This window comes from Penicillium psychrosexuale (genome assembly GCF_028828465.1).
Source record: "Penicillium psychrosexuale strain IBT 29551 chromosome Unknown utg000004l, whole genome shotgun sequence".
Taxonomy (NCBI): Eukaryota; Fungi; Ascomycota; class Eurotiomycetes; order Eurotiales; family Aspergillaceae; genus Penicillium; species Penicillium psychrosexuale.
This window is the reverse complement of record NW_026643189.1, coordinates 218,530-231,217: the sequence shown is the minus strand read 5'-3', so window position 1 is coordinate 231,217 and position 12,688 is coordinate 218,530. Positions and strand designations below refer to the sequence as shown.

At 51.2% G+C, this 12,688-nt stretch overlaps 2 protein-coding genes across 2 annotated transcripts; one reads left to right on the top strand and one right to left on the bottom strand.

Annotated features, from left to right (window-relative positions):
- Nucleotides 1–1,791: 1,791 nt before the first annotated feature.
- Nucleotides 1,792–6,894, top strand: N7518_005891 (Helicase C-terminal; the record flags this gene model as incomplete). Its single annotated transcript, XM_057186818.1, has 5 exons — nucleotides 1,792–2,063; nucleotides 2,116–2,691; nucleotides 2,742–3,497; nucleotides 3,938–4,156; nucleotides 4,221–6,894. The coding sequence occupies 5 exons, from the start codon at nucleotides 1,792–1,794 to the stop codon at nucleotides 6,892–6,894; spliced, it is 4,497 nt and encodes a 1,498-aa protein (XP_057038521.1).
- A 432-nt stretch (nucleotides 6,895–7,326) lies between these two features.
- N7518_005890 (uncharacterized protein) lies at nucleotides 7,327–12,633 on the bottom strand (the record flags this gene model as incomplete). Its single annotated transcript, XM_057186817.1, has 1 exon — nucleotides 7,327–12,633. The coding sequence occupies one exon, from the start codon at nucleotides 12,631–12,633 to the stop codon at nucleotides 7,327–7,329; it is 5,307 nt and encodes a 1,768-aa protein (XP_057038520.1).
- Nucleotides 12,634–12,688: the final 55 nt, after the last annotated feature.

The following is a 12,688-nucleotide window of genomic DNA, read 5'->3' as shown; positions in this document are numbered from 1 at the left end:
ATCTATAATTGCTATATCCAATCATCGCCATTAAGCGAAGATAGACATAGCTCTTTCTATCTGGGGGAATGGCCCACAGTGGAGGGTGGAGGAGCTGAGTGATCAGCCAATATCCCATGTCAATTAGTATTCATGTACATAACTCATATATTGTATAGGTCCTGAAGAACTGTCACAATAGAGAGTTTGTTCGGATATACCGGCTGCGTGTCACTATCGGCAGATTTGACTATATTTAAACAGATTTCACTGGAATTCATTAAAAATGGCCAATACCTGCCAGATCGGGAAATCAGATATTCTGAGTTTGCCGCCACAACTGTAAAAAGTGGGGAAATCACCGACCATCCATGGTTTAGTCACTATTGGCCCGAGCCTTTTTTCCGAGGGCTTTTGGGAACTGCCCAGCCCCGGGGGAAACGGACTGATTCGGATGTTTTTAATCTTTTATGGAGACGGGCTGATACAACATATGTTGTATATGCAACTTGGAGAGGATTGAATGAACTGATGTGAAGTCTGAAGATTCGAAACTTCGGAAACTTCGGAACAAGAGACTTTATTAATCTCACTGCAGGACTACAATATATTATGCTCTAAATTAATTCATTAATATGTAGCTACGCCGTAGTTAGTTAGTGACTTTACTTGAGTAAACTTAATTAGTCATAAGACTTCGTTATAACTAGTTAGTTAACTAGCAGCTACTTAATTAATATATATCAGACTACTTTGTACTAGCCCACTAGATCTGAGGCTAAAATCGGAGTCGCCTTATCTGCGCTACCCACATTCAGCTGCACTAGTCCCAGGAAAAGAGATTCGGAGTCTAGATTGCCTCCGATGGTTTCCAATTGATGAACTCGAGTGAATTTCTACCTTATATGAGACACCCCCGTCGCATGGACAGCAGAGACTGTTTGTGCCCACATAGTTATACCCGTAGTGTTACCTATTGCTTGACGCTTTGATCCTTTTATGTGTCTGGGCTAGTAAAGCATTTATACTTTAGTTTACAAGTAGTGTAGTTGTCGTTTACACTTGTCTCGCTTGCAAAATCATATGTTTCAATCTCAAATAGGGGAAATCTCCGAAAAGTCTCTAATAGTGTATACTAAGTATGTATACGGTATGTGGGTACGCTGCATGGAATATCTGCATGGAATATGGAATGTTCCAACCATCGCTTATGTCTTATGCTATGTATGCACAACTAGTCTTGTTATCTCTAAGAATCCTAGATAGACATCTATTTAGAGTAGCGATGATAAGAAGTAAGCAGAGTCTGGGGTTTGACCCCGCCAAAGAGCCCCAATCACCCCAAAAAAGCAAGAAGTAGAGATGAAACCCACGAAAAAGGACACTAAGGGGGATGGGAATTCCCCTTCTGCTGAAGCTCCCCTTCTAGGTTAAGCGTAATTCAGCCATGCAGCGGCGTCGATTGTTAAAAGTTTCCGCTTCGAGTGCATTTGTACACCCTTGTCTCCGGCTCGGCCAATAGGAACTCTGGGGCGACCCCACTGTGGACCTGTTGGCCACCGAATGATGTGACTCCGCGAATGCTGATTGGCCAGAGATTGAGGAATTAGAATGCGTGGATGTCGACCGACCCGACCTGATCGGCTTAGCCGTGACATGATAATATACCGTTGTACGCCTTTGACTCCCTTTTACTTAACATCCGTGTTCGCCTCGATTCTTCCCATATCATTCTTCAATTCGGGAGCTGTACACTTCAGACCTCGCTATCGTCTGGTTTAAGGGAAATCCCCTACCATATACATATCCAACATGTCTGGGAATGAGATCAATTATTCGACGGAGAAGGAGATCGGCCACGTCCCTGAGAAGGAAATCGCACCTACACCGGATTACACCCACGATGGCCCAGTGGACGGAGAGTTGGTCAACGCTTCGGGCCATCGCCAAGAACTAGAGCGGAACTTTGGCCTTCTCAGTATCTGTGCGGTAGCCGTGACCACCGGAAACACATGGATTGCCCAAGGTGGTAGTGTGGTTGTGGCATTAAGTAACGGTGGATTGGCAGGAACTATCTATGAATTGTATACCACCCTCCCTACCAGTTTAACCAACCAAAGCTAACCCCTTGTTTAGCATAGCCGTGTCTATCTGCTACTGGCTGGTCGCCGCATCTATTGCCGAATTGGCATCGGGTATGCCCTCAGCCAGTGGTGTCTATCATTGGGCAACTATCACTGCCGGGAGTAAGTACGGTCGCGTGTGCGGATTCTACGCTGGATGGTGGAATTGCCTGGCTTGGATTCTCGGTGCCGCATCCATGTCTTTGATTCTGGCTCAGCAGACCGTGTCTATGTATCAATTGATGCATCCCGACTTCGTGCCCTCACAATGGAACGTCTTTATCAGCTTTCTCCTCAACACCTGGGTCTGTTGCGCTATTGTGTTGTTCATGAACCGCTTCCTACCTCACATTGGAAACCTGGGCTTGTTCTTCATTCTCGCTGGTGTGTTCGTGACCATCATCGTGTGCGCTGTGATGCCTCATGTGAACGGCTCTGGATATGCCACCGATAAGCTCGTGTGGGCAACTTGGGAAAACGGAACCGGTTATGCCCAGCAAGGATTCGTCTTTGTCGCTGGTATGCTCAACGGTGCTTACAGTGTTGGCACCCCTGACTGCTCGTCTCACTTGGCTGAGGAAATCCCCAAGTCAGTGTTCTTCTTTCTCATTCCCTCTATTATCGCTAACTTGAATTCAGGCCGAGTCGAAATATCCCGAAGGCTATCCTGGCCCAGATGGGTGTCGGTTTCGTCACTGGTATCTGCTATATGATTGCAATCTTCTATTCCATCAACGACCTCGACCAGGTGCGCGACGCGACCACCTTCTTCCCCCTGGCTGAGATCTACCGCCAAGCCACCGGCTCCCGTGGCGGCGCTCTGGGTCTTCTGATCGTCGCTTACCTGCCTACCTTTATCACTGCCTGTGGCTGTTACATCACCGCCGGCCGTACGCTCTGGACTATTGCTCGTGATGGCGCCACTCCATTCTCGGGATGGGTTGGACGCATCAGCCCCACGTTCAAGAACCCCTTCAACGCCACCCTGATCTGCACCGGCCTCGTCACCATCCTGGCGTGCATCTACCTCGGCTCGACTACCGCCTTCAGCGCCTTCGTGGGATGCTTCGTGCAGTTGTCCAGTCTTTCGTACTTCATGGCCATTTTCCCTCACATCTTGACCCGCCGTTCTTCCTTCGTTCCTGGATACTTCCACATGAATGACACAATTGGCTACATCGTCAACTCCCTGGCCTGTGTCTACATCATCGCCTTCGCTATTATCTTCTGCTTCCCTTACGCTCTGCCTACTGATGCCGCGTCGATGAACTATGCCAGTCTGATGACTGGTGGTCTGTCTATTTTCGTTACCGTCTGGTGGTTCGTCCACCAGGGCTCCTACGAGGGCCCGAAGCATGTCCCGTTGACCGACAAGGCCCTGGCCGACGATGCTCGGTAAATCTTGGTGGGATGTTTGGGGGACTATTTTGCGTATACCACTTTTATTTTGCAAGGCACAGCTTTTTTCTGCTGCACAGCTATAAAATGCTCTTTTTAGATGATGCGACTTAACGTTATATCCGCCTTATGTACATTTCTATTCGTGTTAGACTTTTTTCGACTCTATACATAGCTACTGTAAAAGCATAATTTATATTCACCGTCCAAACACATTTTTTGAAGATGCAAACTTTCTTATCAGCACAAATAGCTAGAATCTAAACCAAGTCGAGTTTTCCATTCTAAATCCAGTCCTTCACACGAAAGATCATTGGCTCACGTGACCACGCGTCCCGCGCCTGTTGTCGCGTCCTCATCCCAACGCCATCTTAATCTTGGAAGGAAAAGACCAACACAGTCATGGTCTTCAAACCCTTCAAGTCCCCTTTAGTTAGGAACTCCGCTACAACTTCCACCAACACTCCCGACGAGCCCAGTCGTCCTACCAAAAAGCCCCGCCTCGAAGACGAACCATCACCTAAGGATGTGCAATCACCGATAGCCAGTCGAAAGCCACTCCTACAAGTCAACAATCGAAGATCCGACAGCACAACACAGTCATCATCCGGTGAAAAAGATGATACATCCGACGAAAGATATTTCAATGTTCTCTGGTAGGTCCTCGGAACGTTGATCCCTGGTGAGCACCAGTTACATCGAACCAGCTAACCCAGACAGGCGCAAACCAAGCGCCAAAAAGCACAAAACATGGGACGGAGATGGAATCCTCTCCACCCGCGGGGAGTTTGTGTATCTACGAGACATTGCCGGGAAGGAGATGGGACGGAAGGTGCACGAAGCCCGCCTCGAACCGGGAACAACACTGTCTATTTCCGGCAAAGAGGTTGAGATAGACTCCGAGATTTCGCGCAAGGAATACCTCTCCGGCAGAGTGTTCCTGGAAGCCACGAAGTCAGCACCTACCTCTACGCCGGACCCTGTGCCCACACCCAAGAAAGAAGCCCTCCCCGCCCGAAAGAAGGGTGAAGTACGCAAACCTACGGCTGCTGAGCGGACACAGTCCCTCAAGCGCTCGCTAGCTCTCGTTACAAACCCCAATGCGAACCCTGGAACTGCACCGGCGAAATTTGCGGCTTATAAGGCACCGCTGCTTGTGAACACGGTTACCCCCAAGGTTATGGGGAAGGTCGTTCCGCGTCATGACCCCAAGGCGGTTGGTGCGTTAGTTATGCCGCGGCCGAAGTCTGTGCCGAAGGGGAGGCAGGTTGTGGATGTTGTTGTTGATCCTCTCTTGACCAAGAACTTGCGACCGCATCAGCGTGAGGGTGTGAAGTTCTTGTATGAGTGTGTGATGGGCATGCGGTCGTTTAATGGTGAAGGTGCCATTCTCGCAGATGACATGGGCTTGGGAAAGACTTTGCAAACTATTGCGCTGCTTTGGACTCTGCTCAAGCAGAATCCTGTCTTTGAAGCCCCGCCTGTTATTAAGAAGGCATTGATTGTGTGTCCTGTCACTCTTATCAATAACTGGCGAAAGGAGTTCCGCAAGTGGCTCGGCAATGAGCGCATCGGAGTTTTTGTCTTTGACGACAAGAGTAAGCGTCTTACTGATTTCACCAAGGGCCGGGCTTATAGTATCATGATTGTTGGATATGAGAAACTCAGAACGGTCCAGGAAGCTTTGGCGAATGGTTCTGGTGTCGATATTATCATCGCGGACGAAGGCCACAGGCTCAAGACCTTGCAGAACAAAAGTGGTCTAGCGATCCAATCGCTCAGCGCCGTGAAGAGAGTGATTCTCTCCGGCACGCCAATCCAAAATGATCTGAGAGAGTTCTTTGCAGCCGTGGACCTTGTTAATCCAGGGATCCTGGGGACTTTCAAGTCCTTCATTCGAGAGTTCGAGACCCCAATCGTTCGCAGCAGACAGCCCGAAGCAACGCGAAAGGAAATCGAGAAGGGAGAGTCCAGAGGCGAAGAGCTGCGAGAACTCACCTCCAAATTCATGCTCCGCCGAACAGCAGACATCCTGGCCAAATACCTTCCCCCAAAGACCGAATACGTTCTCTTCTGCAAACCAACCCGCCCTCAGGCCAACATCTACAAAGCCGTCCTCGCCTCCCCCATTTTCCAAACCGCAATGGGCAACGCTGAAAGTGCCCTGCAGCTAATAACAATCCTCAAAAAGCTCAGCAACAGCCCTTCCCTCCTAACCGCGAAAAACAACAACAACACGCCCAACGAAACAATGACCGCCCTCATCGCCTCCATTCCCCAACCTCTCCATCGCCACTTATCCCCCTCCTCGAGCGCAAAAATCCGCGTCCTTGACCAACTCCTCGACACAATGCGCAACAAAACAGACGAGAAAATCGTGCTCGTCTCAAACTACACCTCAACCCTCTCCCTCCTCGCAACCCTCCTCACCTCCCTAGGTCTCCCCTACCTCCGCCTCGACGGCAGCACACCCGCCCAGAAACGGCAGGGCCTAGTAGACGACTTTAACCGTCTCCCCGCAAGCTCCTGCTTCGCCTTCCTGCTATCTGCGAAAGCAGGCGGGACAGGTCTCAACCTGATCGGCGCGAGCCGTCTTATCCTCTTCGATGTAGACTGGAACCCGGCAACGGATATCCAGGCTATGGCACGTATTCACCGCGACGGCCAGAAACGACCTTGTCGCATCTACCGTGTTCTACTCAAGGGCAGTCTCGAAGAGAAGATCTGGCAGAGACAGGTTACCAAGCTTGGTCTTGCGGATAGTGTCATGCAGGAGAGGAGCACCAGTAATAGTGGTGCGCAGTTCTCAGCTGCTGAACTCAGGGATTTGTTCAGGCTCGACGAGGACAGGGCTTGTCAGACGCACGAGTTGTTGGGTTGTCGGTGTGGTGGACGGGGTGTTCCGGCTGACGTTGAGGCTTCTTCGTCTGGGGCTGCGACACCTGCTACTGTTGATGCTGGGTCTGAGGTTGAGGACTTGTCGGATCCTCCTTCTGACTTTGATGATGATGATGATGATTATGATTCGGATGAGTCGCTGCCGAAACCTCATACTCTTGTTAAAGCTTCTGAGGTCGATATGGAGAAACAAGAAAAGTCTATCCGGGACGGCACTCATCGTGCCAAGATAGCTAGGAAGGGAAAGAAAAGTACGAAAGACAAAGAAAGCGAGACTAAGAGTCCCAAAGATAAGATGCACCAGTCTTTGGCTCAGTACTCGCACATTGACCCGTCTCTGCTTGCAGCTGAGTCCGATTCTAATGAGGCTGGGGCTGAGGATGAGGAGCTTGAAGCTGCCATTGATGATGATGTGTTGGTTTCTATGCTGAAGGATGAGTGTAATTTGATTGGGTATGTTTTCAAGAAGACCAATGGCGCGGAAATGAGGAGTTAGACTACTGTCTCGCAGTTCAGGAATGGCCTTTAGGATGATGTATTATGATACATGTTCATTATTTGGACTATAGTATATATACAAGACAAGAGTAGAATGACATATATAAAAGCACCTCAAACTTGAGACGCAGAGATAAATGTGAAGTAACAACATAAAGGGCTCAATATCGAGGACATGACATGTCACTGTAAAATAGAAGGCGAAGAAAGATGAGAGACGATTGCATTATTCCACGGCCGGGATATCATTCAACTGCGGTCTAAATGTACAAAAGAAAAAGAGCTAATAATGACTGAAGAAAGGCAAAAATATAAAGAAGAAAAGAAGAAAAGGAAAAGCAAAAAGAGAGAAAAAAGCCAACAATACACCCCCATACCTCATGTCCATAGCTCGTTCATAAACCCAACATCAAACTCATCACATCACTCATCAATACCTGAGCTTGCCAACAAGCCCAAAGGTATAAGCTGCCTCAGCCTCACTCTTCATTTGAATCATAAATATCTTGCCAGAGCCAGTAGCAACACCACCCTGCTTCGCGATGGAAGCGTCTTCATCCTCCTCGCGGATGGATACCGCAATGCCCGTGCGGGCAATGCGCTCAAAGGCGCTCTCGCCCAGACAAACGTCGAGGAGAGTCTCGCCGTGTGTCTTGCCGCGGATGACAATGCGCTTCTCAGTCGAGAGGGCACCGCGCGGGGAAGCGGACCCTGATGCGGGAGGCGAAATGCCACTTGCGTTGTCACCCTGCGGTGAGCTGCCGTCACCGCTGAGACCACTACCGGGGCGGGATGGGTTCTTGGGTGGTGCGGGCATGATGGTCAGGCGGGCAGCGCCCATGTCGCTCCACTTGGAGGCAGATTCGCGTGCGTACAGGCGGACCTTGGCGTTTGAGAGACCGATGCCATCAGCGCCTTTGACTGCTGCGGCGATGCGACCTAAGCCCGAGTTGGGGGATGGGTCGTTGCCGGAATCACCGGAGCCGGAGTAGATGCTGCCTTCGCGGCCAGTGCGGGACTCGATGGTTGAGCGGGCAATGTTGAACATTTTGCTGCCGTTTCCGAATCGTTTGAGCGCGGAAAATGCGCTGCTCATGGTTCCCACGCTACTTTCGGATCCTTCGGCTAGAGAGCGCGGGGAGCTCGATGCGCGATAGCTTTTTCTGCGGCGGGGCCAGCCAAACAGGCCTCCGCCGGCTTTTGGGGCAGGTTCGAAGGTAGAGGCACGGCTGTTGAATGGACCGCGAGCGTTTTGAAGCGCGATGTAAGTTGGGTTGTTGATTCTTGATTGGTTGATTAGACCATATAGGGCGTCGCATTCGTCAGGGTTGCATGACCGGAACATGATGTTGTTGCTGGATGTGATCTGGGATCGCTCGGTGGGAGGAGAACGAATACTAATGTCGATGGCGGTGCCACGGCGAATAGGAACGAGCGGTGTCAGTTCAAGAGAGATGAGCGGCCTTGGTGATGAGGAATCGTCAGGTTCAGAGTCCACCGCGAAGGCCTCGATCAGGCCAGGGCTAACGACGATGGTACATTCGTCAGGGAACAAAAGCTCCCAGTTGCCTTTGTCAGACCACGCGAAGACACACGCTATGGCTTTGCTGGTCTTGGTGGGCTGTAGCGGCACAGTGCGGTAGCCACCCTGCGACACAGAATTAGAAGGCGAGAGAGAACTGGCATCAGTAATCGAGTCGTGTGCTCTTGGCTTGGGAGTAGCATATTCTTCGTCTTCAGATACCGAGGAGTAATCATCCTCTGAGTCAGAAAAGCCATTGGATCTTGAGTACTCGGATGATGAGTAGGAATAGTGGCGCACTGTTGACGCGTCCGAGTCGGTCTCTGAGTAGTCTGAAGCTGTAGAGGGTTCATATTCGTGCTTCAGGGGAGAAGAGCCACGTCGCTTGAGTCCACCACTAGTGGGGGTGAGAACTGGGGGGGTTGCGCGCTTGCCATGGGCAGGGCTAGGCGAGCGATGAGGTGGGGGAGGTGGAGGGCTATCATCATCCTTTGGCCGTCTTCGCGACTTCCTTCTCCTAGTCCTTGTTGGTGTCTCCATAATTTCTTGCTTGGGCAAGAATTCGAGGGGAGGATAGTCTTCCTCATCTTCGGGGTCCATGCGTGTCGGAGTGGAAAGATGAGGTTGGCTGCTAGGAGTTCGGATTTTGGGAATCAGTGGGAGATTTACCGAAGGCACAGATGAAACCCTAGGAGATTCAGGGGAGGGTTCCCTGACAGGGGTCTTCTGGGGTTGAGGAATCCTCGAACGCGATTTTTCTCTCGGTGATCCTCTAGCTGAAGATTCCTCCGTTTCGCCATAGAATCTACCTCCTGTTGGTGTACTTGGAGTTTGAGGAGCGGCAACCGCAGGTGCGCTGTGTTCGGGTGCTTTATCAGATACAGTGTGCTGAGAGGCAGTATCGGAAGCCGGGCTGTCACTGTGGCGAGAAAATCTCTTTGCCTTGGATCGTTTGAGTCCAGCGAGAGTCCTTTCCTGACTAGTTAGCGAGCTCCTGGGAGCTGTGGAAGGAAGAAGAGGTAAGTCAGGGCGGGCTGGCTTAGACAGCTCGGATCCCCCAGTGGTGTAATCAGTCCCCCGAGTGACGATTGAGGACAAAGAGCTCCTGGCATCGGTAACAGAGCTGATCGTACTTGGCTCAGACGAGTGGTCTTTTGAAGTCCACGAGCGTCGTTTACCGCTCGCCTTCTCGCCGATGGGGATGTCAATATCATTCGACCTGGGCGGAGAATCAACAGCAGAGGGCTTGCGAGCCTTGTTCTGCTTGGCTCGGCTGATGAAGCTTTGGCTTCGACAAATTGACGGCGGAATAGGGTCAGATCCGAGTAATGAGACCCATTCAGACCCAACTTCTTCTTCGTCAATGCGAAGCGAGATTAATTCTTGCCAGTACTTGGTTGCATCTTCGGGGGCGCTGCGCAGCATGAGCACGATCTCATGTTTCGAGTCTCCTTTGCGAGCTGAAACACATCTTAGGTCCATAGGGGGGAAGAGAAGCCAGCGATCTGAATGATCGATTTCGCAAATCAAGAGATCGCCTCCAGGCCCTTTGCTCGCCGGGTTGTCTCGATATAAAAGCTCGGCTCGACAATCCACAAGTTGACCACTTGAATGATACAAAGATAGATTGAAGAAATCGCGAGCACGGACATGGCGAGTCTGGTCAATGCCGATCCCGCGGAGGACACCCAAGGTCATTGGGTCTCTTGTGCGTGTTGGGTCGATACAAGCAGCAGAGTCATCTTCCAGCCTCGCTCTTTCATCTCGGACGCGTTTTCGGGCATCGTCAACAAGAATTTGATAGGCGGTAGCCGTTTCTTCAGCCTTTGGGGACGGCTCCAGAATATTGATACCCTTGAAACTCTTCGCTAGATACTTGAGACGCACTAACGGCCGCTTCAGTAGATAGGCCACATCGACCTTTTCCCCATCGCTGTCTACAAAGTCGCCATTTTCGTCTCGCTCCAAGCCCTCATCCAGGCTCTTCGTGTCAGCATCGTTTGTAGCTTCGTCTTCTTCCCGAGGAGCCAGATTTACAATGACATCCTTGAATCCGAGACGCCACGCCTTCAAGTACTCGCGGTAGACTCTCTGGGCACCTTGCGCCCATGTAAGCAATGCATCCGCGTTGTCCTGCGGGATTCGCTTGTGGAGGTTCTTGAGGCGCTCGATCGCCACTCCCATGTTAACAATTGGCTTCGAGAAGTTCACGTCATCTTGAGGGTCCAGAGACGGCCGAAACAGGCCTGCGGCAATGGCTGAATCAGAGCGGGACAGCACGCAAGTTAAGAGGACCGGAATCACACCCCCGACCAGTGTTTTTAGCTCGCGCATATACTTCGTCTCGTCACCTGAAAGTTCATAGAGCAGATCCTCAACTGTCGCGTGGGCCAGGCGACTTTTGTTAGTACGAATACTCCGATTCGACCGGATGCTTCTGCTCCGCGAGGCCGAGACGGATAATACCGACATGAGGTCATTGTGAGTGGTAAGCCGTCTTTTTAGTTGCGAGGATACCACGGGTAGCGAGTCGGGATCGAACTGGTCATCCTTTTCTGCTTCTTCTGCTTTTTCTGCTTCCTCGGCAAGTTTCGATTCAAGTTTCGATTCAGGTTTTGATTCGGGTGTCGATTCAAGCTTTGATTCAAGCTTCGATTCAAGCTTCGATTCAAGTTTCGGTTCAGGTCTCGGTTCGAGTTTCGGTTCGAGTTTTATTTCGAGTTTTTCGATGGGGGCAGACTTCGGTACGTGCTCGGTTATGTCTGTGATAGTGGTGCTCAAGGTTTCCGCAGAAGCAATCGTTGATAAACGATGATGACCGGTGGCCGGGAAGGGCTTCTTACGGCCAAGTGGTACAGGTGCGTTAAGTCCTGATACTTCAGAGCCACCATCGGAGAATGGTTGTAAATCGGACTCCGGGGTTGTGGCACTATCCTCATAAGGCTTGTCTTCGACAGAATTATCCCCTTTGCTCTTGACAGATGACTTGGAGGTCCTATCTATACTAGCTCTTTTCGATTCTGAGGCCATCTCACGATCTTGTGCCTGGTGTGTTTTGTCGATTGAAGAAAAGCTGTCCCTTCCCTTGGAGTGCTTATTTATAGCGCTCTTTGGGTAATCGGAGCTCTTACGGTGATCGAAGCTCTTCGAGTAATCAGTGCTCTTCGGATGATCGGTGCTCTTCCGGCGCTCGCTGATTGTTGACGGTTCAGACTCGGTACCAGGAGGTTGTGAGTCCCCGTCAGCAAGTTTTTGAGATCGCCTTGCTCGGCCTGACTTCAGATCCAGAGGAGCTGGCATATCATTCTTAGAAACGACTTCATCCAGAAAAGGATCCGGTGTGTCAGAAAGCCATGCCTCAATTTTGGCTCCACGACCCGTAGTCGGCGTAGGTGTAGGTCTCGGCGGTTCGGGTTCAGGAATCCCAAACATTTTTCTAGACTCGTCGAGCATGTGTGCGAATATACCACCTTTGGGAGGTTTTGCTGGGCCGCGCTTGCGTCTCCTCGACAACTCAGAGAAATCCGCCTCGCTTGCTGCCCACGCATCCTCTGGAGGAGGCGAGCGCGTCTTGAATCTGTCCGAGAGCTCCGAAGGTTCCACGGATCTAGGATGGTCTGTCTCATAGTCGCTCTCCGTGATGGTGTCGATGCTCTGTCGTGCGCCCGCGGACTTGGTGTCTCGAATTAGGGATTTAGAAGGACCGCGACCCTTTTTCTCATCGTCACTATCGTCGCATTTCCCCCGTGGAGACCTAAGCTGCCCTTCATTTGTGGTGTATTCGGCTATGCGCTTAGGTGCGGGCAGATTGCGCAGATTGCGCGACGAGGACTGGGTCGAGGCTCGACTTCTCGTTCGTTTCCAATGCTCATCGCTCACCACACGTTTGCGAGGTGTGCTATGACTGCGCTTCCTTGTGGTCGGGGGTTTGTCCTTGTTCGGCTTCTCTACCTTCGCCAGCTTTTCCAGCTTCTCCAGCTTCTCGATCTTGACTTTGGCAGGCTTTGGTTTCGGCTTCGCATCATTTTCCCCATCATCGGCATAGGGGTCGTCGACTGTAACGACCCCGCCGCCTTGTTGCTGCCATTTTCGCACTCTAGAGCGCACCGTGTTCGTGTCGTGCACCCCTAGCGGCTCTCCGATGTCCAGCGGTTTGGTGGATTTCGCAGTTCCTCCATGATTGGAGGGACGTTGTGGCGTCGCAGGAGATGGCATCGGTACCTACACGGCAACACAGAAGCCAAGACTTAGTAGGGAGCTCTCTCGAAGT